At 37.0% G+C, this 27,977-nt stretch overlaps 1 protein-coding gene across 4 annotated transcripts; it reads right to left on the reverse strand.

Moving 5' to 3' along the window:
* Positions 1-3,170: 3,170 nt before the first annotated feature.
* LOC121312941 (serine/threonine-protein kinase DCLK3-like) lies at positions 3,171-27,589 on the reverse strand. 4 transcript variants are annotated; one of them, XM_041244921.1, is made up of 5 exons: positions 27,512-27,589; positions 13,416-15,235; positions 8,377-8,509; positions 7,360-7,527; positions 3,171-5,430 (listed from the first exon to the last, which is right to left on the reverse strand). In XM_041244921.1, the coding sequence occupies exons 1-5, from the start codon at positions 27,546-27,548 to the stop codon at positions 5,237-5,239; spliced, it is 2,352 nt and encodes a 783-aa protein (XP_041100855.1). In that variant the 5' UTR covers positions 27,549-27,589; the 3' UTR covers positions 3,171-5,236. The 4 variants fall into 4 exon arrangements, with proteins under 4 accessions (XP_041100855.1, XP_041100857.1, XP_041100854.1 ...); XM_041244923.1 differs by lacking the exon at positions 27,512-27,589 and adding an exon at positions 22,339-22,454; XM_041244920.1 differs by lacking the exon at positions 27,512-27,589 and adding an exon at positions 22,214-22,453.
* Positions 27,590-27,977: the final 388 nt, after the last annotated feature.

Below are 27,977 nucleotides of genomic sequence, written 5' to 3' on the forward strand. Positions count from 1 at the left end.
AGTCATTGAATTCAATATATATTATCTAACTTTTAATAACTTGCAGATTGCATACATAAACTGGTTGCTTTAAAACTATTTGAGTAATTTTTAAATAGAAATAATCATTGTCCATCAGTTTGTGTTACGTCTTCATTTATAATACATTTTAGTTTCACAAAATGCCCATGATTACCAAATCATGAGGTACATCAGTTATTCAATTTTTCAGAAGGGATTTTCAAATTGTTAAAACAGTTGAAGCACATCTCTACTTTAATTAAATATCATGTTAAAAAGCCAGTACGTATTTAGCCATAGATATATAATCTAATTTTGCAAACTGGTTGGATTATACTAAATGACCAGGACATGTATTTTTGTATTAGATTTTAGTAGTTTTAATTTCAGTATTTTGTTCAGCTGAGCTACAGCAGCTCCATCTGTGGTCTGTTAGGTGATAAAGCCCTAGGACAGTCAAAGCAGTCCCTGATTATTGGGTGCCACCCTCCGGCCCTGCTTGTCATTGCACTCCCCAGGAGTCTAGGATAATGTTTAATTTATTATATGTAGTTGAATCCATGCTGTTCAAGTAGTCATTGCCGTCAATCTACTGCAACGTTGGAAACTATCTGTAACTATTTTTTTAGCTGTGTTTTTGAGAATGCTGTGTAATTACAATTACTAGAATTTAATTGGATTGGGAATAAATATAGTCACAGCAAGAACAAGTATTGGCACCCTATACTTAATGTAAGATCATTCAAGAAAACACCTTAAATACAAGCATTTAGTGAACATTAGCCATTAATTAACATGACGCAGACCACAATTCACAATTTCGAGTAGTTTAAAAGTCTTTATAAAAAAAATAATAACCTAAGGCATTTCAAATGTTTGTACATGACAAAATAATTGGCACCTTTACATTAAAGTTCTGTAAAAAAATGTATAGAACTAATTAAAAGATCTATTAATTGACTGAAACCCATTACACTATAATTAAGCTGCATTACAAAGCCAATAGCCAAACAAGTTGTAGTTATTTCCAAAATGTATTGAAGAAGACCTTTTTGGCAACAGACCAAGAATCAAATTTTAGAAAAGCACTTGTGGCAGCCTACAACAAAGGAAATAGCAACAGAGCAGTATTAAAGACATGTGGAATATCAAAAAGAACAATCAGAGCAATAATCAAGAAGTACCCCAGAACAAATTAAACTGAAACCTTGAAAGAAGTGGACCTCCAAAGAAGTTTATGGGTATAGGAGGTAGGAGAATCATCCATGCAGCTAAAAAAACATCCAAGGTTAAAAGCCAAGGACATAAAAAAAAAGATTTAGAAGCACGAGGAATAATAGTGTGTAAAGAACTGTTCAAAAGCATCTGAACACTGAAGATCTGTAAGCACGTAGACCTTCCTGCAATCCACTTTTAAAGGAAATTCATAAAATCTTAAATGTGCCAAGAAATATAAACAGAATTCTAAAGTATTCTTTAACAAAATTCTGTGGTCCAGTGAGACCAGAATATAACTTTTCTCCAAAAACCAACAATAGTATGTTAAAAGAAACAGGGGAAAGCCTTCGATGAAGAAAGCCTTGTACCTACGGTGAGACATGGAGCTGGTTTGATCGCGATTTAGGGGTGTTTTAGTAGTTCAGGGACTGGAGACCATGTGATTGAAGACCAAATTAATGTAGCTATGTATTAAAAGATTCTGCAAAGTACAATAATAACATCGTAGACTGATTGGCAGATAGTTTATCTTCTAACATGACAACGACCCAAAACATACACCTCAAGTAAGTTCTTGAAGAAAACAAAGATAACAGTTCTGGAATGACCTTCCCAATCATCAAATCTCAATCCAATAGAAATGCTTTGGACTGATCTGAAAAAGTTGTAGTCATGCATTGTGTATCCAATCTGTCTGAGCAGAAGGAAATGTGTGAGACAGATTTTACCAAAAAGATGTAACAAACAGGTTATAAATGAGCATAAATGTCTGTAAGCCGTAATAAAAGCAAAAGGAGGACACATAAAATATTAAAGTGGAGGTGCCAATACTTTTGTCATGAACAAATACTTTAAATGAAATAAGTTTGTAGGGTTAGAAATGAACTAAGAAATTATTGAAGGAAACCAGACATAAGTTGTCTTCATAGGAAAAGTGATTTTGTCTGCGTAGCAAACAACAGTATTAAGAATGCAGACAAGGCGGTTTACAAAAAGGAACCCAGTTGCAGTTTGACGTTTAAGGTGCATTGGAAATGGGAGTATATCCATCTGAAGAAGGTTCACTTTGGTTGAACTCAGGATTACAATTAGCAAGTCATGGAATATCAGATGGCAAGAGTGTGATGAAAGCAATATTCTGTGTAAACAGCTACATTGATAAAAGAAGAAGTAGCATGTAGACATTGGAGGTCATTTTAGCACAGCACGCAACCGTGTTTATTTGTTTGTAACTGGGAGTACTTGCAAGTGAGACATTGTGCTGTAATATGGCCGATAATCAAACTGTTGTTTTAATCCTAGTGACCATTTTAACATGTCTAATATTAATCTTTTCTTATGCATTTGTGCTTTGAGAACCAATACATATAATAATATGGCTCTTCTCATCTTAATTATAATTGTAAGTGACAATAATGAATCAATATTTTAAATGTAAGAGATGAAAGACTCTGCCTTACATATGATTAAATTCTCTAATTTAGATATAATTAAACCTTACAATCTTACATCTAACTAAATCAGCAAGTTTATTTATTTTTTGATAAAATTAGTATTAGTATTTGTTAAATTACTAGACATTGCGTATTTTGCCTTTCTTATGTAAAAAATTGGTTAAAGTTTAAAGGTACAATTTATTGTTTGTTTAAAAGGGTTTTCAAAATATTTGCAAAATATTGATGTAATATAGATTAATATAGATGATATATAATTGTATAATAAGTATTTCCTTCTGCAATCCAAATACTTGTTGTATTATGTATTGTGTATAATGCGGTATTACAGAAATACTCTAATAAAATTCAACAGAGTAAAGCATGTTAAAGCATAGGTAAGCACTGTAAAGCCCAGAGAGATATGTTAAAGCATATTTAAAACTAAGCCACCATGGTAAACTATGGTAAATGCATAGTATAACCTTTGGAAAAGCAGGAGAAAAATTACTGGGCAGATTTACAATGGTAAACATTTATAAGGGTAGGACAAACAAGTATATAATATGTTTAACTGATTAAACACACGTCAGAACAATGTAGTGACAAAATGTATTTAATTTTGGAGGGTGCACATTAGACATATGTTGAAAACATGTGAAAAATAAAGCATGAAGCGTTGTACACATGATGTATTATACAAGGGGATGCAGATGTCTATTTGTACAAAAACTAAATTCTACATCTACAACATTATAGCATTCTGTACAGATATCTTACAATACTTACAACAATTATAGCCAGTTGCCCTTTGTTACTATCCTAGTCATTCAATCCAAACTAACTTTTAAAAATTATTTTAAATAAATACCCTATAGTTACCTCAGTCCCTTTGCATCGCAGTGTCAAAGCAAACTCATTACATGCTCCTGCTCCTTAAAGGTAACCTTGGTATGGGCATGAACTTTTATATTAAGTAATGCATTCTTCTTCTTCTTCTTCTTCTTCTTCTTCTTCTTCTTCTTCTTCTTCTTCTTCTTCTTCTTTTTTACCACTTTGTATACATTGCTGTTCCAATTATTACATCCTGATCAAGTACATCTGGTAAAGCACAGTCTAACTATTATCCATAACCCTCTCCCACTGCCAGTCTCTGCCCCTATTGGAGGCAAGAAATACATCTGTACCAAATAACACTTGGGATAATGTGACGTTTCTTACATTCCCTGGGTGCAGAGTGTTGCAGGGGAATAACAGGGGTGCTGTTGATATTCCATACATGCACCAAGTTGTACTTTACAGCTGTTTACATGCAAGTAAGCATATTAAAGCGTCAGAAGCATTTTTCATTTTAGTAGAAAAATCTAATCTGGAAGAAGAGAAATCTTCCCAAAATATACAATTTCTATGCTAAAACTTGATAGTAAATATATACACTGCTGTGCAAAAGTCTTACACATGTTGCATTTTTCTACTCTGATGCATTATAGCATCATTAATTTACTCATAGCCTCCACTAGTGTTTTCTACTATTATAACAACCTTGACTTGCATAAAGAAGGAAATACATTGAGTGAAATAGCTTGGTGTGCTCAAGGTGTGCTATCCAAAGCATAATCAACAAGAACTAGAAAAGCCGTCCTTCCTGATGTTTACCATTGAGTACCAATGAATGGCAATTGACTTCCACATTGAGTGTTTTAAAAACCGAGAAGAAGAGCATATTCCTCTCATCTGGGGCACTGACATTGTTATTGCCTTACTGGTGTACCAAACCCGCAAAATTACTTTTCAGTAGTACTTGATTGTTAACATGATGGAGGACAGCTATTCTTGGTTTTAAATCATCGCATTAATTAATGGATTTATTGAATATCTGCCAATAAATTATTCTTAAAGGCAACTCTAAGTACAAATACAAGTTATTGCACACACCTATAGTCAAGCTTGTATTAGTTTACTGTTGATTCAATACTTAACATAATTTGTATTTTCCTAATCTGTAACTTCTTACTTCTATAATATCCTATTATATGGGTCTGTATGATTCTATATTGTTGGTTCTGTTTAGATCATTATTTGCCACGATTTCTGAACTAGCTATTCCATTGCTTTTGAAAAGGCAGATCAAGTGTGGGGAAGTGATGTGGGGAAGTATATCAGTGTTGCACAAGCTTCAGTGTGCCTAAATGCTTTACTAACAGGCTTCAGTGCAAAGAGCAATGTTAATGTTCTTCCCCACCTCTGTCCCACAATCACCATTTAAGAGTCTTTTGAGAAGCAATTCTTGCTGGAATTCTTAGTAAGCATGGCAAAAATTGATCTTAGCAGATACGATAATACAGAATCACACATAACCCACATGATATGAATTTAAGAAAGTAAGAAATGTAATATTTGGAAAATATAGATGTGTGATATAAAAACATCCCTTTAACAAATCACATAATTATCAGACAGGAGTCTTGCATTTCCCAGTATGCACCAATACACCTAGCATTATACAGTACACAGAGTTATCAAAATGGGGTTGGGAATAAACAGTGGAATAATTGACCATGAATCCGAAATCATCAGAACAATGACTATTGCTCAGCAGCGTGCTCTCTCCTGCGGCGGTTCTTGAAGTGCCGCTCAATGTTCATCGTCACCTCTCTCTGCAGGTTGCGGCTGTTCATCTTGCCTCCCGATCGCACCCAGGGGTGCTGCAGGACTTGCTGAGCAGTGTACCGCTTGTGCTTATCAACCACCAGCAGCTTGCTGATCAGGTCTTTGGCACCTGCAGTGAAACATGACACAGTGAGAATGACTGGAAGAAGTGGCTGGGTAGAAATCATGAATCTTTAAAATGGTCTCTGTGAAAGGAGACTGGCAAAGTTTTTCCTTCCATTTTACAATATTTGCCAGTAGTATAGCAGTAAAGTTATAGTTTTTAACAAGTAACGAGACACAAGATTTTGTAAATAATGATTATGTATTATCCCGATTGTATTGAAAGCTTTCGTGTGATTTTGCAAGCTTTCATAATAAGCTTAATCCTTTCATATAGTATACTGTAAATTTTTCATGTTTAGGGAGTAGTACTCAGGTAGACGGTGTTGAATTCTCAAAATGTTTGTTTTATTTGAAATTACAGAGAATTCCTATCAGGAGCTGGAATTCACAGCACCAAAATAATAACCCTACGTTTTAGGCTTGGTAATTTCACTGCATATTACCTCTGGTCACAGCTCATTCAATCGCACCCATAGTTTCTCATTCAAGTTCAGCACTGGACTGTCTCCAGTCCCCAGTCTCATGCACACCCTTATATAACCTCCTGTCATTTCCCGCCACCATGCTCTGCAACCCCCGAAAACAGCAACACACATTCTCCCCACTCATTCACCCCCCCCCCCTTCCCATGCTAAGTAACGGCGTGACCCGTTCCCCTTACAATACATTTAACATAAAAGACAGACGAGACAAACTGAACAGACAACGAGTCCTGCAACAAAGCAGTTGCCTGGGTCGTTACAATATATTTTTAAATTTGAAAGTAAAAATATATGAAAGCATGATGACCTTTATGTACAAGAAACTTCACTAACATACAATTGAACAAGAACTGTTCAATTATTTTCATTTCATATGGTATTAAATGGCAGTGTTTATATCTGATAGTGAAAAATAAATAAATATCAAAATAAAGAAATATTTCCATGTTGACAAAACAAGTTAATTGTCATTAAACTTGGATGTCCTGTAATACACCTATGCGTGGATAAAAGTGCCTGGGGTCTGCAAAAACCTGCACTAAAAGGTGAAGAAAAAGGAGAAAGAGGAGAAGGACAGTTTTTCCTTACTTTGACAACCTATGAGTGTTGGGAACTACAAATTAAAAGTGAAATGGTGCTTTTGGCTGTTTTACTTTTGCTGTGCACTTTCCCTGAAAATACGTAAGCTTTTCTTGCTGTATAGAAGTCTGGCAGTTCTTGCTGTTTCTGGTGCAAGGAACTACCATTCCTCTCAATAAATATTTTTTAAAAATATGGAAGTTGGAAAAATGAAAAACAAAAATAAAAATGTGACAACAGACACATGTATTTGTAGAAGTTTTGGCTGTCAAGTGTAGGCAAAATCTCTATCTTATAGCATTGTCCTTTTGAATCACTTTTAAATCTGCTATCTGCTACTCTCTGCAGCCCCCTTGTGCTGATATGGCTTCACAACAGCTTTCATAATAAAGATATACTTATAAAATATATTGGTATTCACCAATATCACATTGTTTGGTCATAAATAATTAATTCTACTACCAATACTGTATAAAGTTGAACTGCTAAAAAAAAACATTCAGGGGTGTATAGAATAAATAATAGAGAGTAACGATTTATTTAAGTGCAATTCAATACATTTAAAAATGAGAAGTATTACACTGGACAAGACAATTGTTTGACTTGACGGTGATCTCTTTTCTTTGCTCAGTACCTGGCTGGCACAGTCTGGCATTGAAGCAAAATGGTCTTGGGTGTTCTCTGTTTTAGTAATGTAGTAATTAGGCCAGTAGGGAATTACAGACGTCAAAATACATCAATTCCTATATCACAGAGAGGCGTCAAAGAAGGTGGCTATATTTTGTGCAATGCTGCTACAGAGAAGTCATTAATGGGTGGTTTGTCTTCAACATAAACAAACTTGAGGTGCAGTATTTTAAAGCTGCACTTACCATCGGAGATGCTGTCCCAGTAGGGGGACAGGAACTCATACTCCCCAAGCTGGATGATTTCAAACAGCTCCTCCTGGTCTCTCTCCAGACTGCGAAATGGAGGGAAACCACACAGCAGGATATAGAGGATCACACCAGTGGCCCACATGTCAACTTGCAGACCATAACCTCAGAAAAATAACACCACAAAACACTTTATACATATTATATAGTATAGATTCATTAACATGAGTGGGATACAGCAACATGAATGGAATAACATAAGTGGTATCCCATGGAAACCCCCCAAATGAAAGTTAAGATCCGCCAGGTAAAATAATCCCTGAATTTAAAATTTTAAAAGATACATATTTTACTGATATTCATTTTAAATACTGTATATACTTTTGGTATAAACAGAATACAGACTGTTGCAACTAGATGTGTCCTGCAGTTAAAGCTATTATAGGATAAGTGCTTAGGTATCTCCTTGTTTTAGAGTCCTGGGTTTTTATCAAAAAGTCAGTAAAGTGCAACTTCTACTCTTAGTGTGATTAAATCAGCCATTGCTATCAATGTGCTCAATGGATTGTTTTAAAACAGGATAACAGAATTTTAAGCTTTTTTTAATCCATTCCAGGAATTTACTCAGAGAATGTTAATCAATAATATGTGGAGTTTGTTGCATTGAGCCTGTGTGGTCCAGCGGTTAACGAAAAGAGCTTGTAAACTGTTCAAATCCCTTGCTTACTCACTGACTCACTGTGTGACCCTGAGCAAGTCACTTAACCTCCGTGTGCTCTGTCTTTCAGGTGCGATGTTGCTGTTGTAAGTGACTCTGCATGTTGTGAGTGACTCTGCGTGATGCATGACTGCACTCTGCTGATGCATAGTTCATACACCCTAGTCTCTCTAGGTTGCCTTGGATTAAGGCGTCTGCATAAATAAACAAATAATGATTGAGCTTGTTTCCATATAACATGCATAATGGCTATTTGATTCTGCTCATTTAAAGGGCATTTCCACAACCAGGTTTACCTTTTTCAGAGAGTATCTCCGGAGCCACATACGTAGGTGTACCACAGACTGTGAAAATCGGTTCAGTCACCTCCATTGCTAGACCAAAGTCTGCCAGTTTTAGTGTGGTGCTTCCATCCTCATTACGTTGAACCTTGTTTCAATAAAGCACAAAACTTCAGTCAGTAGACTATCAGCAAAACGACGTTATGGCTTTCACCAGGTACACATACATTAACTACATTTACCTGGGCAAATTTTCTTTTATTAAGCATTGAGAATATCCAAAAAAAACAACACAGATGCAGTTGTTATCACACCACAAGAGGGCAGAACGAACAACATGTTGCAGTATTATTGTGTTTTGTATATTGGGTAGAGCTGATGACTAAAAAAGCAAAAAACATTGATGATTATTTTACTTTAATTTCATGGTCAACATTTATACATATTTCTTTTAAGTATTATGCTAACAAAAACAAAAGGAAAAAAGCACACTGTCAATTGTTTACTCAAAATAAAAGGCTTTCAAACCTATCAGTGCGTATAATGCACTTTTCTGTGAACCTATGGAGTCATTCGGCCCTTATCATCTTTTCATTTCCCTTCTTTTTTTCAGCCACACTGATTTTTTCTTTGTAATCATTTCAATTCTGATAACACAGGGAACATGAATAGTTTCCACCTGATGCAGTGATGTGAAACCTTTTAATGTATTTAAATTCACTTCTTAATGTCAATAACAAATTGTATGCACTTCCAGTTGAGATTTCCATTACCAGCATATTTACAAATATTTGTTGCTGTACCTGTATTTCGAAGTGTAGTAAATAGGTTTTGAATGTCTGTGTCCACACTACGTGCAAAACTACACTGACTTCTTTTTGTTTAGGTAGTTTCTGAATATTTCAACTGCTACAACTGAACTTTTTACTTGCCAGGCATGCACATAATGTTTGTGTAACATGGGTGTTCTGTTACGGAGTGGGTGTCCGTTGAAAAGTTGAGAGAGACACAGAGGGTTTGAAGCTGAAACGACACTCAGGCATCCAGGTTTTATTCACAATTACTGGGGGTTGCAGTGGCTAGTGGCCGCCACTAGGGTACCAGCAATGGTAGCCCTTGTGCGGTAGGACATACACTAACGCAGTGTACATGGAAATACAAAATACAAAAAGGCAAAACAAAACACAGTTGGTAAACAGCTAATAAAACAAAAGGTTGCTAAGCTTGGGTGCTGCTCCAACTAAACGGGAGGTCCCGCACCAGGAACCTTCTCCCTATAAAAACTAAATAAATTTAGGAGGGATTAAAATCCCGTAAATGAATCCCTACCTATGGTCCTAAGGATCCCGGTTAAACAGAGGTGGTCCTCGGTTTTGGTTCATTAACCCTGGTAATGGGGCTTTCAGAGCACAGAACAAAGGGCTGGCTTTTCCAGACCCTTTTTATAGGCATGTGGCCAGTTTTACTGATCATCAAATAGTCAATTAACACCTGGCCACCTATTGCATGTTAGGATTCAGTTAGACCGGGAGAGAAGTCTAACCTCCCAGACCTGCCATATCTAGCACAAACTTGTTTGCGATTAAAAAAAAAAAAAAATAAAGTATTTGCAAACCCACCAAATGTTATTTATAATCAAACACAAAACATATTTTACAAGAGCAGGTCTCAGCCCTGTCATAGTTTGGTTAAGTGGTTTACTGGTTATAGTGCACCTAAGCAAAATAATAATGATACCACTGTGGAGGAAACAGTCAAGCTGGCCGAGAACCCATGCATTAGTGGACTCCGCGTGACAGCAAAATCTTATTAGGCAAACGCTCCTAGAGGGTGTGTCCTGGCTGCCATTACAGTCAGTGGTTATTGCATGTATCCATGGCGATATCAGGACATACCCTACCACAAAAATCTAATTCTATATTCAAGAGCAGACCGTTACCATAGTCATGGCAGTTGCCAAGAATTTGACGTAATCTGTGATCATGGGAACGGGGTTGGCAATTTTTTATAGCCTCATTGGGATGAGACAGGTTTGTGAGGCCGCCCGAGCCCAGGTATTAAAGCAGAAATCAATTGGCTAGCCCTTTACAATCTGATCTGTTTAACTCAAAATTTGGGCCTCGAAGAACAAGAAAGGCGTGGAGGGCAGAGCAAGCTGAGGGAGCTAGTCACAGAGTGGAAGAAGGGGCGGCTGCAGTCCCAAGTGATGAAACAGAGTGGAAAAGGGTGGGAACACAGTGTAACCATTCAGCAAACCTATAGCCAATAGGGCCTATAAATCCTCTTCCAGTCGACATACATGAGTTTTGGAACAGGGATACAGACATGGCAGAGAAACAGGGTAACGACCCTGACCTCCAATTTGCTAGAGAAAGGGTTCAGTGTGTCATGGGGAAAAGGATTGATAATATGATACCAATAAAATGTATGTATTATGCCATAATGAACCAGTTGTTATATCATGTGTCACAGACATCGGGTACCGGGCAGGTGGTGTACCAGCTGGTGGTCCCACAGTCTTCTCGGACAGAGGTGCTTCAGCTGGTCCATGACATTCCATATACGGGGCATCTCGGTTGTGAAAAGACCAAGAGAAAAGAAGAGAATTCTGGCCAGATTTCTTTGCCCGGGAGCCTTCATTGATATACGGAAATATGTGGCATCATGTTCAGAGTGCCAATTGACTGCGGCAAAGGGGGTTAAGCTGGCACCCTTATTTCTACTACTACTTGCTTCTATGCCATTTGGTTGGATTGGGGTAGATATCATGGGCCCTTGGATGGTACAGTCAGGATATCGATTCATTTTAGTGACAGTGGACTATGTGGACTCTGTATCCTGATGCGTACAGTGACAGCTCAGTCTGAGGCGGAAGAGTTGGTAAAGCTGTTTTCTCAGCTAGGTATTCAGAGGGAGACTAAGGTACAGCGTTTATAGAATTCAGAATATCGTTAAATATGTGCTTGAACTTAGGGACTGCCTTGAATTGGTCGGCCGATTGGCAAAGAAAAAATCATTTCAACCAGGTGACCGGGTGCTACCGTTTCTCCCCTCAACAGTGTGTAAATTGTTTGCAAAATGGCAGGGTCCCTTTGAAGTCTTTGGGAAAACTGGCACAGTAAATTATGAAATTATGACGGCATCAAGAAAATAAAATGTACCATATTAATTTGTTAAAACCATGGAGAGAGAGTGAGAGAGAGAAGTCATATATGTTTCCCCTCTCCCTCCGGAGGCAGATCTGGGTCTCTGCAAGTCCAACGGACAGCCAATGGGCATTCCGATGGGGGAGAATCTAAACCAGGTACAGAAAAGAGATCTAGAAAATGTAATACAACAATTTGGTGATGGTTTTTTTTTTTTTTTTAATCCAGGCAGGACCAATTGGATAGAGCACGCCATAGTCATGAAGCCAGAAACAAGGGTGAGAAAAAGAACATACTGAGTACCAGAACACCAACAGGAAATGGTATGGGAAGAGGTGGAGACGATGCTGAAACTTGGAGTGATCGAACTGTCGCGGAGCGAGCGATGTAGTCCGGTGGTGTTGGTAACTAAGCAGACTTTTGCAGGCAAATTCTCACTCCAAGTTTGATGCATACCCCATGCCTCGAGTGGACAACTTGTTGGATCGACTGGGAGTGGCTCAGTTCATATCCACCCTTGATCTGACGATACGCTATTGGCAGATACTGTTGACAAAACAAACACGTGAGAAAATAGTTTTTTCGGCACCTCAGGGTCTTTTCCAGTTCCACATGATGCCCTTTGGCCTATACAGAGCCCCGGCAATTTTCCAGCACCTTATGGATAAAGTTCTCCAGCCTCATGGAGAGTATGCGGCTGCATACATAGATGACATAGCTTGACTTGAGCATCAATAAGGGAAGCGGGGCTCAAGGCAAACCTGGGTAAGCCTACATTTGGAAAAGAGGAGGCAAAATACTTGGGCTATTGTCAGGGAAGGGGCAAGGTGAAGCCAATAATTAATAAGGTGCAGGTTTTGTTGATGCCCAAGGACAAAATACCAGGTTAGGTCAGTGCTGGAGCTAGCAGGTTATTATAGGAGATTTATTCCAGACTTCGCGTCTATAGCAGTCCCACTCACTGACCTAACCAAAAAGAACGAACCTGAAAAGATAAATGGTCCACAGACTGTCAAGACGCTTTCGATACCTTAAAAAAACATCTGATCCAAGCCCCAGCAGTAATAAGTCTTTAGCTTTTAGCAGACCTTTTATCTTACAGACTGCTGTTTCGGAGGTCAGTCTGGGGTCTCTGTTATCCCAGGAGATAAGGGGGGGGGGAGCATCGGGTGATATTTATCACCCACAAGCTCCTTCACAGAGAAAGAATTTTGCGGTCATAGAGAATAAATGTTTGGCCATCAAATGGGTGGCGGAAGCATTTCGTTATTATCTCCTTGGACGAACCTTCACACTGGTTACGGATCTTACCCCACTGAAGTGGCTTAACACAATGAAGGACACCAATGCACTCCTTGCAACCCTTCTCTTTTTAGGTGCAACATCGGCCAGGCAGGCTGCACAGAAATGCAAAGTGGGAGGGGGGCAGGAGGTGTCTGAGTGTCTGAACGTCTGGGGAGGTGTGGCTGGATGAAGGTAAGAAGATGGGGTAAAACCTGACCTCTCACCAGGTGTGGACACCAGAACTATCATATTGCATGTTGGCACCAAGATGGAACATACCTTAGGATGGAGTTGGCTTCCAGCGGCCATTCACTTAGTGTTAATAATGTACAAATTCAGATCTTTACTGCTCTTGGTTAGAGACCCTAATTGTCAGAGTAGACGTAGGGTCATAGATATTTCTAAATGTCCACCTTTATTGGAATCAGTTAGATATTCATACCTGTTCAGATATACTGCAGAAAGAAGAATCTGGTTTGGGATCTCCAGCATGATCAGAACTTTATAGAAGATGTATTTTGTAACATACAGTATACTTAAGTAGCAAGTCATGACTAGAACATATACTAGATTTACAGAAATAAAGACATTTATGTGGAAGCACGTCATTACATGTTTACTTACCAGCAGGTTCTCTGGTTTGAGGTCCCTGTGCACCACATTTTTACTATGAGTGTAAGCCAGTGCCTGACAAAGGTCAATGATCATTTGAGCTGCGTTGTGTTCAGTGAACTTCACACTCTCTGTAATGGCATCAAAGAGGTCCCCTCCGTGAACAAACTCCATGATTAGATAGATCTCACTCTCGGTCTCATATTCCTCCAGCAGTCTCACAATGTTTGGGTGAGAGAGGCTTTTAATGATTGAGATCTCATTTTCTATCATGTGCTCCTTCCCCTTCAGTTTGGCTTTATCAATAATCTTCATGGCGTACAGAGCATCTGTGTTTCGAAGCTTGCATTCCTTCACAACTGCAAAGTTCCCATCCCCAACAGTTCGACCAGTCTCATAGAAGCTCTCTATGTCACTTTGTGTTTTTATGTGTCTATTCTTTACAGCACATATATTTGTAGACTCTTTAACACATTTTTCCTGGGTCATTGCTGGAGTTTTTTCCTTTTCTATTTTCTCAGTAGCTTCTTCCCATTGCTCCACTTTTACCATCATTTTGTGAAGTTCTTTCTTTTCATTGCTTTTTTCAGGGTTTTCTTTTTTGGAGGGTATTTCCTTTCTTATCTCTGCTCTAGAGCTTTGCTTTTCTGCATGATTGTGGTCATTCTGTTGATGCATCTCATCTACTTCCCCCACTGCCGTGTCTGGATTTTCTTCTTTTTGTGCCCTCTTCCTTTCTACCTTGTGTTGTCCATGAATAGGACACATTTCTTTGTGTTCTTTATCCCTCCTGGAGCGTTCCTTGCAAGCCTTTTTGATGTCTTTCACATCCGCTCCCTCTTCTTTTTCTTCTTTGAAGTTTTCCTGCGATGTTCTAGAACACCTCTGCCTTAGTTTTTTCTTTTCTGAGTGCAGGTCATCAGGCTGTTCTTTTCCCCTCCTTTGGACTTCCTTTCCAGGTGACCCATCTCTTTCTCTGGGAGCATTGCAGTGCACTTTGAGCTGTTGTTCTCTTTTACACTTTTCGCAGTGTTCCACAGCATAGGCGACTGCCCCTTTATCAATTACCTCATCTCTTAGTGGGTACATCTCCTTTGCTCCTTTCCGCTCAGTCAGCTCTTTCTGTTCTTGTTCCCATTGTTCCTTCTTCCACTTTCTGGCTTTCACTCTTTCATCTTGCCTGGCCTTGGCCCTGACTCTTTCCAGGTTCGTACCAAGGTGTTTCTTGGCAACCTCAAACTCCTCACCAAAGCTGCTGTCTGCCTTGGAGCCCTTATAATAAGGCTTGGGTTTCTGGGAACGCTCCCATTCTTTTTGAATTAATCTCTGGGAATACGGACTATCAGGATAGAGATCCTCCAAAACCTCCTGAACTTCCTTCAGAGTCAGCTTTTCCCTTCCAGCTGCAACAAAGACATCATCAGCACGGAAGAAATCTGACACGCTACGGATTTCCCTTCCTTTGAGGCTGAATAGTTTTTTCACGCGGTCATTCTTCCATCGAGGAAAACCCAAAGCTTCTGATATGTCCGCAATGAGCTGCTCAAAGGTCTGTACAGAACGTCTGTTGAGAAGTATTGTTATCTTCCTCGGGTGTCTCCTCCCTCCTGGCCTCACCACAGTCACTATCCTTGGCCTGACTGGGCTGTCCTCTGAGTGGATTGTGTGGAAAGCATTTCCATGGTGGTGGAACTGCATATTAAAACAAGTTGGGCCGGACAAAGATTTTCCAAAGTTCCTGCAGCCTATGGGTGGGTAGATAGACTGAAGTCTACTGATGCTGTTTCTTTGGTTTGTATCCTTTATAGAGATGGGGAATGAGACTCTCTGCCCTGCAAAGAAAAAAAAAAAAAACTTTGGTTACCTATCAAATATAATATGAACATGCATTTGAGACCTGCTTTTATAACCTATTGTCCCTAATTAGCTTTTAGTAGTAGGCAACATTGGATATGTAAAATGGTAAGCCATTACTTGCACTAATGGTACAACAAAAGTGTAATATCATCCTGCTACAGCGAAGCAAACTCTGGTGTGGGATGGAATGCTCCATTCGTGGTCAACTACCACATAGTGGAGCCTTCATCAACTTGCACTATTGTTTTTAATTATAATACAGGTTCTATCAAAGTGGAATTTGCTGTAGCTTTGTGTTCATTGTTGTTATAATCAAAATCTTTTTAAAACATTCTGCAATTACAACATATAGCTTCACAACACAGCAGTCCTAAAAGATAGCTTCTGAGGCTACTCTTGGTTTCCTTTGCTTTCTAAGATGATTGAATTTTCCTATTGAAGAAGCATACTCTTGTGGACAAGTGTGCCCTATGAATATGAAAAGGTGCTACTTTACATTGTCTTGTTACACAAGGGCAGAGTTTGCATTAAGAATGAATTCCCTTAAAGCCTGTTTGGTTTGTTTATAGAATCTGTGTTCAGAATACTCATGCACTGATCATACAGTAAAACCTGTATTGGGACTGAATATTGTGCTGGATTGTTGTAAAAAATCTAATACTGTATCAAAAAAAAAAAGGTAAAATAACAAAACAATTTGAACGCTTTAAAAAAACAGCTTCACTACTGTACATATACAGAATAATACACATAATAATGACTCAGCAAACTTTTAACACATCAATTCCTCGACAAAATCTTTATTAGCAAAAGCCTGTTTAAACCATTCCCATAGAAAGACGTTCACTTGTCCGTACAGTACCTGCATGCAGGATTCAGACGCTTTCTCCTGGCATTCAGGTTTTCTCCATTTTGGTTTTAAGTAGGCATCCTTTCTGTTCAGAATGTCTAAAACGGTTTGCCTTGAGATTTAGAATTTTTCATTAAGCTATTTTTATATTGGTTTTGGTAAAGTTTGATCTTTTTTTTTTCACAAGATAGCTTGTTGTGATGGCATTTAGACATTTAGGGTCAATTGCAGCATACCAGTGATTTAGTTCACTTCTAGTGGACTAAAATGTGGACTAGAAAATCCTGCAAATCTGTACTAACTTAATCCTGATTGCAGCGTATCAAAGAGATGATCCCGGTAATTGGTTTAACTAATCTGAACAAGTTAGACCGATAATGGTGACTAATAACCTACAGCTATGGCCAAAAGTTGTGCATCACCCTATAGAATTAACACATTTTGCTTCATAAAGTCGAATAAAACCTGTTAAATAATGTTACGTTGTGCGAGATTTTATTCTCACAGATCTGACTGCACGATTGTGATGGACATAAGAAATATACGGAATAAAGTTTTAAGATCTACTAGTCATTTTAGGGGAAAAATGCATCTGTCTTTGCAAAACATTTTAAGCAGTAAATGCTAAGGACGAGCAGAGCAAGCGTACTAAGTTAATCTTATCCTTCACAGTACTAAATTAATCCACTTGAACTCCAATCGTGATCTTGTTTAGTCTGATTAGCAGATGAGCCACCTGTGATGATTAACTTCTGGTTCGCTGCAATTGGGAATAGCCGGTGTACCAACTTTAGTATAATCAAGTAGACGAATCCTGCTTAAGTTAGAAACATCAAGTGGACTAAAGTTGGTAAGCTGCAACATCTGAATGGCTCCAGCATATATAAACAGCTTTGTTTTGTTTTTGTTTTTTAATACTAGTTTTAAACTTAGAAAAGTAAATCACATGACCCGGTGCCGGATTGCACAGTCAGATTTCTATTAATTTTAGGCAGAAGAGACATAAACATTGACAGGTTTCAGATTGTAAAGGGTACTATACCGTTCGTTTCAATACAATAAGGATTTGATGGCAACCCAAAAAGCATGAGACTTATACAGAATGCCAGTACGGAGAAGATCTGCATAAGAGAGGTCTTAATCTCTGGTTATTTTTGTTGAAAACGTTCCCATGCAATTACTATTTCATTATAGAGCAACAGTGGGATTCAGCCAATACACCATGTCTAGACCCCTCACATTCTCGTGTACAGTATGTAGTGTAACAAGTTTAGACAAGAAGCAAACACTCCAACATCTAAATGAAACTTGAAAGGAAAAGAGTAAGTGGCTTCAAATAACATTTTCTTGTACTGTTCCCTTACTCTTTGATGATGTTTTCAAGCATTCAAAGTGGTTCTTGTAGTAATTATTCAGTAATATATTATATATATATATATAGATATATATATTATATATATATTATACTATATATATATATTATATATATATGCTTTTAGAAGGGATGCAAATGTATCTGACATTTTGGTCCACAGTAAAGGACATTAAAACCCATACAAACATCCTCCTAGAAAGTGTTTTATGAATACTACCCAGTGCTGTACGTCTTTAAAATTAGCTTTTCTACTGGAGTGTAATACTATGGAAATAATAATAGTATACTAGCGTAGTGTAATGTATTTATACATAATTCTGAGCCACTGCATGCATGGGTTGCAAAACACATTCTGAGAAAACAATACATTGGTAACAATTTTGTGAACAACAACCTGTACTGTATTAGAAAGGCTGTTTAAGTGCTCACTTTTATAACAAATCTGTGTACTAGCAGCATTATTTATAGAGAGATGTGGTTCCATTTCTAATTAATTTTTCACATAGATGAAGCCATTTAGTTCAAGTTACCCTAAAAAGGTCAATAGCTTTGAATGACAATATGGGTCAGATTCTCAAAGCTATGCTTGTTATTAGCACCTTTTTTTTCATTTAAGAAAACAGCACCCAAAAAAAAACTCAGCTCAGGAATTTCATTTAGGTGTTGTAAGTATTTTTAAGTTATTTTCATATTTGTTTTAGAATTGTGTTTGGTGGTTTATTTTTCCTTCCAGAAAAAAAATACTGTGCAAATGACAATTTGAAATAAAAAGCTTTCAGAATCTGACACAATGTGCTCCAAAACAGAAACGAAAACAGAAACGTCACGGGGGGGGGGGGGGGGGGGGGGGGGGGATCAGGGTTCGTATTGTATCGAGGTATAGTAACGATCAGCTTTAGTAGCAAGTGACTGCAAACAGAATAAAATCAGTTAGGCTAATGCTTTGAAACTTGAACTATCGAGGTCCAACAATACGAGGTTATATTATATATCTATCTATATATATATAGTGATATATATATATATATATATATATATATATATATATATATATATAATATTACCATACAAGGTACAGAGCTGTGTTCCTAATTTGTGCAGAGGCTCAAAACCAAAAGGATGTGAGCACCAAAATGATGGCAGCTTTGCCATCTCCCAGCACACCATCTAGAACAAGGACAGGAATAATAGCCAATCAAGACAGGAGCCCATCCCCTCCAATTTCACCTGCAAGCTGAACTACTTCACCTGCTAGAAGAACAAACACTACAGCCGACGTCAGAGGTGTTTTGTTTCAGTTGCTAAATGCACAGAGGGACCTTGCCCACTGTAAATAGTGGGCAAGGTTACATCATCAAGATATTGGATGCCATGAAGGACCTTTTCTGATAACATTCATTTAAAATTGATGCCTATGATTAATTCGTTTGTGTGACAATTTTGAAGTTAGTAATATGTTTCATTCTTAACTAAATCGAGTTAATGTTCAAATTGACTAATCTTGTTAATTGATGTATTAAAATATACTGTTACTTGATTGATTACTCTCTTGTTCACAGTAAAATAACGTTACAATATGTTTTGTTGGAAAAGTTAAAAACTATGTTTATGAGCGATTCAGATTTTGCTGCTGATGTATTTATTTTTGTTCTGTTGCATGTTTTATTTTTATTTTTTGTCATGCACCAGGCACCAGCAAATCCTAGCGCTGCCACTGAAATCAGTTAAGAGAGGGAATGCTTTTGACATTTTTGTTTACATATAAACCTGGTGGTGGAGTAAAAGCTGTGATTAGTCAGTGCTGATTAAAACCTAGTGCCCTGTGTTTGCTTACAGGAAAAGATTATTTTACCAGGAATGGCTGGCACTTTCTTTCAGGGGAGTCTCACAGCACAAAGTTGTCAGAGGACTTGAAATACAAATGGCACATCGTTCTTTTCAGCTTCGGCTTCCAGGGCAACCAACAAAATAAAAAAGGGATTTGGTTTTGTGGAATTAAGCATTTAACTGACAAGTCTGTTGTATACATAAGAAACTCATTTTCTGGACCAGGGTAGTTGAATGGAGCAGGCTTTCAACAAAAACAGAATTAGCAAGCGTTAAGATCCTGGAACAGATATATGGCTTTTAAACTTTCTTTAGTTTTTGTTATTGGGTAAATAGACCACTTTTGGCATACCCAGTATGCACTATTCCAATAAAGATATCTGCTAAAGAGGCCCGAATCTCAAAGACCTCAAGGTGAGAACTTTCTTAATAAAGTCTAGGGGAACCTACTGCAGGAAATTTCAGTGACTGCTAGTTTAGAGAAACTTGATTGTTGTCACTGTAAATGCCATGGTTCAGAGTGAAGAAACGTACATTTACTAGATGTTCTTGAATCACGTTTGTGTACTTCTAATTGGCTGTTGAGTACTTCACAAAGTGAGACATGGAGCCCTATTCACTTTCAGGACTATTTAAATAAAGGAATGTTTAGTCATTTAAAATTTATTCAAGTTTGTAGTTCAAAGCCTTTCACAGAAATGAGTGTATACTAATTTTTCAAAGCACTGCACAGAAGACTAATGTGTGATTATTAAAATGTATATTATAATATAGTAGTACAGTTGCTATTCTTTTTTTTTGCCTAGTTTGTTTTATCAAAATTGAATTCCTAATACATGTGTGCATGTAAAAGGGTATCACTGCCATTGATTTACCATAAGCAGTTACTCACTTATTACAAAGTGTCGCCAAAACAAACATCCATACTGAAAGAGATATCCTGCATAAATATCTACCTATGAGAATAATGACACTTCATTTTTGGCCGCTGTTGTGCAACACAAGCCTAACCTGAAGAGTTTTGTGGAAGTATCCTGTCTTACCCTGTGTACTTTAAATTATTTAATGGCATAGAGCTGCCGAGAGAGAGAGGGTCCCTATAACTGATAGTCTCGTGTGAACGTTGAGTCACTGAGATGGAAAGACAAAAATCTGATCTCTGGTATTGGTTTACAGCACCCAGCAGAAAAAAGGCAATAATGCAGGAGTAGTTTAGGCAGACCTTATAAAATTAGTTTTGCTGCCGACGTGTCAGGAAAGCTAGGTCATGTTCCATTAAAATATAGCTACATTTGTGTCAAATCACTTGTCTTTAATAGAAGACCTTGTTGCCTGTCAATCTTTTTTACATTCCCCAAAGGCATTGGGACCCATATACAGCCAAAGAGCTATATTTATTTAAAAATGCATGCAATTGTTCATTTGGAATAAAGCCCTCAATACATATGCCAGTACACGGCAGCTTTAACTGTATCAAAACAATTGAGATTTTAAAGTAGCTATTAGCTGTGGCACTAGTTTTACAACAAATAAACTAAAATCATTTGAACATAATAGAAATGGATTATAGTGATATGGAGAGGTGGTCCTGGCTTATTACAGTATAGCGAGTGTTTGATTGATTCATGTGGTGCAGTAATTATTATCATTGCATTTTTTTTTTTGTAAAACCCTGCAATAACTGTAAATAACATACTAAAAAGTAACTGCAATAACAAACGATAATGTAATAGCAGTATGAACTCTCAATAGCCATGTTTTTTTTTCTAGAACAATTACTTTTTGATGACTAATTTAGCTAACTTAACTGGAACCTCCCTATGTATACAATTTAAATGATCTCAGTGGTTTTATTTAGATATGCCACTGTTTCAATCAAATGAATAGACCTTCTAGAACATACTTAAATTTAAATGCAACATTGTATTACTTAAAGGTAACTCTTACTCAGTAAGACATGTACAAGTATGTTGTTAAAGCATCATAAAAACCATGGTTAATCATGATAACTTGTAGTAATAAATAAACCATGGGGCACAGCAAAAATTATCATACAGCTATTCAAGTAATGTCAAGTAGACAAACATGACTAGTACCTTCATTGTTTTGAAGTTATGGATGAAGTATGTGATTAAACTTGAATAATCTAGGTTCCTTTTAGAACCAAATTAAAGCTTGATATTGCATCATTTCCTGCAAAGTCTACAGTAGGAACCCGAAATAGTGCTCCGTTGATACTATAGAAACAAAAAAGTCATTTAAAATCACTCTAGGTACACATTTCAAACTATATCAGGTTTAAATAACAAACAGCTGACAGAGATTACATTCTTAGTGCATGAAAATGCTCATAAAAAAAGATGACCTTGGTTCAATACGGTATTTTGTTGCTCTGTACAATTTCTTGTTTATCTAGTCACTCTGGGTACATTTTTAGACATTTAATTGTGATGAAAATGTGTCTAAAATAGAAGGCGGTTTACCTGTTAATTTTAAATATACAGAATTAACCAAATACTTCAGGAATATTCTACGAACTCTTCAGTTCTACAAATTGATGCAAATAATCTTGGAAAAAAAAAAATATGGAATGATAAATCTAAATGTTAAATCTAAACAGCATTACAGAAAACACAAATTTAAAAAATGAATCATTGAATAAAAATTGCAATGATACAAACTCTTACTTATTATATTAAAGGAATAAAAATGAGAGAGAAGTAGTGGAATAAAAGACCTTCTCACGAGAAGTCTGTGGAATTAATTACTAGGAATGTATTAGTGACATTTATTTATGCCTCCAATTCAATTGCAATAAACAATAAAGTAAAAGACTGCTAAATGCGTCACATGCCTTGTTCTCTATATAGCACTGAAGCGCCCAAGTACATTTCTACTCACCAGACTGTCTCCAGTTGGGACTTGAGGTTATACTGGGGCACCCTTCATGTAAAGCAGACATTGGAGCAACAGCAGGAAAAAACAACAACAATTACATTCACACAAGCCACCAAACTTTTCATCACCTAACTTGGATCCAGGGAATCACTCCGACAGTGGCAGTTCAGACAGGCTGGCTGGATACAAGAGCTGCAGGAAAGATGCTTCAGGCCTGTGGGTGGAGCCACAAGCGCTAACCCAAAAGATTAACTTAACCATCTACCTCCTCTCAATGCACCTCAATGTGCAGCAGCCTCAGCACAGCAGCAGGGTCTGCATAATACAACCATTAAAGCACACGGTTAAGGAAGAGCCTGGCAACGGACACCCAAGGCAAGAACAATGTAGAGCAATTTGAAGAACCAAAACCCCTTTCAAGATTTTCCAGGATGGTTTGAAAGCTGCTTGGCAACCTGCTGCTTGGATGAGGACTCATCCACAACAATGCACAAATACTGTTTTTTTTTGTTTTTTTTTATCAGGAAGGGGTCCACATCCATGAGGAATGGAATTAATATTTAGTATAGTACATCAATTGAAATACCTCATTAAAAAAAGTACCGTGCAGGAAAAGGGTTTGTACTAAGTAACCTTACTTTTCATACAGATGCAGTGGCGATACAGTGCATTGTTTTTGAAAAAGGACATCTTGGATTGCATAGTGATTGAGTTTTAGAAGACCCATTAGTAAACTATGGTAAACCATGGCAATGAACTACAGTGTAAGGCATAACAAACAATACAAATAAGCATGAGAAATAAATCCTATTAAAAGATTTAGTAAACATCCATATTTACCATAGAAACACCAGCTGCTGTAACATGGTACAGTATCAGCAGCAGTGAGCTATTTCTTTAAAATCCATTGAGTTGTCATTGCTGGAAATGTTCTGTTCTGCAAATGGTTATGGTGATTGTATTTTGTTTATCTGAATAACGGACAGCCATATGGGTTTCAAAATAATAATATAAAGCACTTACTAGACACCAGTTTGTTAAACTTGGCAGGACAAGCTACGTCTGCTGACGGTAACTGACAAAGGTCACCTCCCAATTAGATACAGTGACATTACTGATAAGGTAGAAACTTGCCGACCCAGATGTTTAATTTCTGAAGAGTCCAGAATGATGAGGCACTATCTCAGCAGTGAGCAATTATTTACTAATATTCAGAACATTGACATCCTTGCCAGGCTTAAAGATAGATATCCATTCAAGTCCCTGATACAGCTATAGGAACATAACAGGTTAATAGGATTCAGCATATAGGTCTGGAGGCAGCTGGTCTAGTCTCTATGACAACCAAAAAGATAAGGGGTGTATCCTTTTATTCTTTGTGTTTTAAGCTTATTTTTACTTGTACTGAAGCTGCAAAATTTTAATAGAAGAGGTAAAGGGAGTGAGCCTAGCTCAGTAACCATAGCTACACCAATAAGCTAGGCCCACAGGCTCGACCAAGTTTGACTCCCTAGAATTGCCAGGTGTTGCGGTTAATTCAATATAGTTATTGTGAACAATGAGAGATATTGTAAGTTTGGAAATCTTCACGGGCAAGCAAGGGGTTGTCTTTGTTTTGGAGTGAGTTTGTACAGCCAGTCAAAGAAAGGGAGGAGCTGGCATAACAGCATCTAGCAAGCAAAGTCAGAAAAAAGGAGCGCCAAGACTGTTTAAATGACATTAAAATAGAAAAAACTTCACTACCTGGGGTCATGATTTAAAGTTAATGATTTAAAGACTCAATTAATGGACTGAATTGACCTAACAGGAATGGTCAGTGTTACTGGAAAAATGTCTATTTGTTAAAGAAAGATAGAAAGGGGACAGCACTCTACAAGATATCACACATGCTCAACCCTGCATCAACTCTGTGAAACAAACTAAGCATTCCCAATTAAACTAAATAGAAAGATTTACTGAAACTATACTTAGGGAATTCAGTAAATGTATATTTGCAGAAAAGTGGATAGATGTAATGTAAAACGAGTGTGTGCTCTATTTAGTTTTCTTACAAAAAGAAAGGCTAGTTTTAATCTTCCATGAAAGTGAATTACACCTGAGAGCTAGAACAGCAAAGTGATCTATTAACTTGAATAAGGGGTGCTGAATCTCATTTTTCTAAGGATATATATTTAACAACTGATTGATGAATTAAGAATTATGAACTATTTCGTAATGTCCTATTAATTATAACTCACTGAATTTATATTCATGTATTTGCTTTCTCAAACAATTATGCATCCATATTCATATTATTATATTTACTGACTTAATATTATAATTAGTCCTACAGAATTGACAAAGCATATGCAAGTAATGTATTGCTTTCACTTGTAATTGACATTTACACTGAGATTTTGCCTAACCAGTATTCCGTACTGAGATTAATGTGCTGATTTGTAATATTTTAATATTAACCTTCTTTCCTGCTTTTGTACCACATTTTATTCACAAACTTTTGATAAAAGTTATAAAAGATATAACAGTGTTGCAGGTTTTATTGTGCAATTGTTTCCTCACCATCTTGAGCTCATTTGGGAGAAATTGTAACTAAGCATGCTAACTGAATTAAACCATTGGTTGGGTTTCATAGGGTATCTAAACACCCATTCTCCCCCACAAAACGTCTGATAAAACCAAAGCATACGTAGCCCGCCTTTGGTTCCTTGGTGTAATTTTACAGTATACTGTCTATTACAATAGCTGTGTTTTCAACTCGGTGAGTCCCATGTACATATGTAAGACAGCCTTCTGGTCCTCCATTACATTTTCTAGTTTATCCAAAATTTTCAGATTTCTTTCCCCAGTAAACATCATTATTTACACTGGGGGGGGGGGGGGGTGTACACAGCAAGGCATTGTCATGGTTGTTTTTGTTTTCTATAAAATACACAGCTGTTCTCCAGTTTATCCTCAATGTCTAATACTTTTGCAAAGCTGATAGAGTACTGTATCCATTTTATAAGTACTCAATTAGAAGACTCAGAAAGCAAACAGTGCAAGTGTATTCCAAAGCAGCCACCACAACAACAAAGAGGAGTGGGTATTGATCATCAAGTTCATAGAAGGAAATGTGTGCCTTTGTAACAGGTGGAGGTCTCCTTGTACAGTAGTTTCAGGTTTTGCAGCCCTTGACTTGAATATTGAGAAGCATTTATGCTGTAGCATGAAGGATGTTGCTGCGTTTGGATCCTGAATTGCTGCCAACATACTGTGTGAATCTTTGATTGCTTGTGCTAATGAAGAAAACTGGATCACCAATAAGATCACATTTTATTATGATGCATGCTTTTAACTCTGCTAAATAGTTTAATACTAGCGCTTTAATTAAATAACAGAGCTTCCTTAAAGTTGTGAGAAAGTGATGCAAAATGGTAACAAATTATAATAAAATATAAGCTCAATGTTCCAATGTTGAAATGCTATGATACTTTGGTTCATTGGACTAGTTTGCTAGTCTACTTATATTTGAATTGTCTTTGTAATAAACCTCCCCTTAAAATCAAAACAGACACACAGAAGGTAAATTATACAGTGACCTTCAAAGCTCCATCAAACAAGTCAAGTACACACAAAGAAAGATTAATTGGGTTCACTGATTCTGGGTACACTGGGTAGGATTCAAATTCTATGTTTCTTTTTACAAATAAACCGCTTGCTATGTTAATAACTTAAACAGGTATCTGTTACGATTAAACAAATATAAATCGCTTGGAAGCTGGCAATCTAATTAAACCTTGGTGACCTATTAGGGGATCTTATCACCAGAAACTGTGCTATAGAATACCTTTTTATCACAATTGGATATGTGGTTCTATAAATGTATACATGTAGTCAGGATAATACATTATACATTCAATGTCTTCATGTTTATGTAATATATTATAATCTATCTATTATCTTATATCATATTAGAAATGTGGAACTGATAATTTTACAATGCTAATACATTTTATAGAGTACAATGCTCCCTCAATATCCAATAACTAATTAATTTAATTAATTTACTGTTAGACCATGTTGACAGCCCTGTTGAAAGTCCTATATTTCCATTTTTAGTTTAGATTTAAGTAATAATTATTTTGAATTATTTTATGTTGTTATTATATGCTAATGCTATTTGTGATAGTGCTTTTTGATTTACACCTGTAATGATGGACATGAAGGTGCTAACATTCACAAGTTTGTGGTAAGGAGATTGATAATATAGTTAGAGCTAAGTGCATGCTTTTTAAAATCTATCAGTTTGTCATTTTGAGCAAATAAAATAAAATTATGTTTTTTCCATATTGTCCTTACATGGATCCTTGTAAACAGTACATACGCTGCAACTGCTAGTTTCTGTTATCATTACAAGTATAGTACTTTGGATCCTGTTACCATACTGTTGCCATCCCCAAACAACTCCCCACACCCTCACCCTCACCAGACTTAAGCACAGTAACAGTACCTGCTGAATTGCAGCTATCAAGGATAATGGGTCCCTAGGAGTATACATTTACAATGCGGAGACACCAGTAAATGTTGTCTGCTGCTGGGATTTAATACTGTGAAAGCCTTCTTATATGAGCGTGTTAGAGTGCTGAGCTGCAATAAATAAATAAATGCATGGAGTAGACTAAGAATGTGACAGTGTCCTGCAGGTCTGTGGACAGATTTACTAAGCTTGTACTTCAGGCCCTTGTCAACAATGTAAAGCACTGGGAAATAGCATAATGCATGATAAAAGTTAGAAAGATCAGAGCAAATTTAATTTTAATGTTCTTTTGGTTTTTGTTTACTTTATTTTTGGATGAGTCTGTGTTAAAATGATTTCAGCTGAGTTCAGTAGCCGTTCCTTAGTTTTAGTTACCTATTGTGTACCATAGACAAATACAAAAAAGTACAGCAGACTAGATCTGCCAAAAAGTGTCTTTATATTAGTAAAACTCCATCAAAAGTGAGCATCCTAACACAGACTTAATAAACACATAAAAAAAAAAAACATGATTTGAGTAATTGCAATAAGACCCACTCAGAATGACTGCAGACATCCTAAAAGAGTTACGGCACAGTAAACAAATGAACAAAATTTAAATGTGAAGCTACGCTTAAATGTTATCAAACCAGAATGAAGCAACTTTGGTGAACGCTGGGTTCTGGGGAGTTTATTTCTAGTTTTCAAACATTAACATTTGCATTACTAGAAAGAAAAAAAATACACTGTGCCCTGGGGCAAAATCTTGTAAAGAAGCTTAATATTTTACAAACAAGTCACTGTACCTTCTGTGTCCCCACAATGCAATCCTTTCTGGTTCATTTCTTCAGGCTTTGTTTTGAAGGAGTTGATTGGCAAGAGACATCAAAAGAACATCAGATCTTTTTTCCAAGGTAATTCAACATTGAAAGTCGAAATAAAAAAAAAAAACATTTAAATGAATGAATCAATCAGCAACAACTCCTAGGAAACAACATTCAGCCCTCTGCGCAAAGTTCTCTTAGCAAACAGATCCTGCTCCCTCTGTTCTTTGGCACTCAGGGGCCTCCTAGAATATTTTCTCTGGTGTTGGGTGCTTAGGGATGGTACAACGCAGCCAGGCAACCGGAATACATCAGTGGTGTGTATATTAGGCAGTGTGTGCCGTTGTATCATTCATCAACACACTCTGGGCATCGTAGGAACACCATGGCCAGGCATTTTAAAAGGACCACTTTTCTGACCACTTCAGAGGAAACGATAAATTATCAC

Source organism: Polyodon spathula, chromosome 3, assembly GCF_017654505.1.
Source record: "Polyodon spathula isolate WHYD16114869_AA chromosome 3, ASM1765450v1, whole genome shotgun sequence".
In the NCBI taxonomy this organism is placed as follows: domain Eukaryota; kingdom Metazoa; phylum Chordata; class Actinopteri; order Acipenseriformes; family Polyodontidae; genus Polyodon; species Polyodon spathula.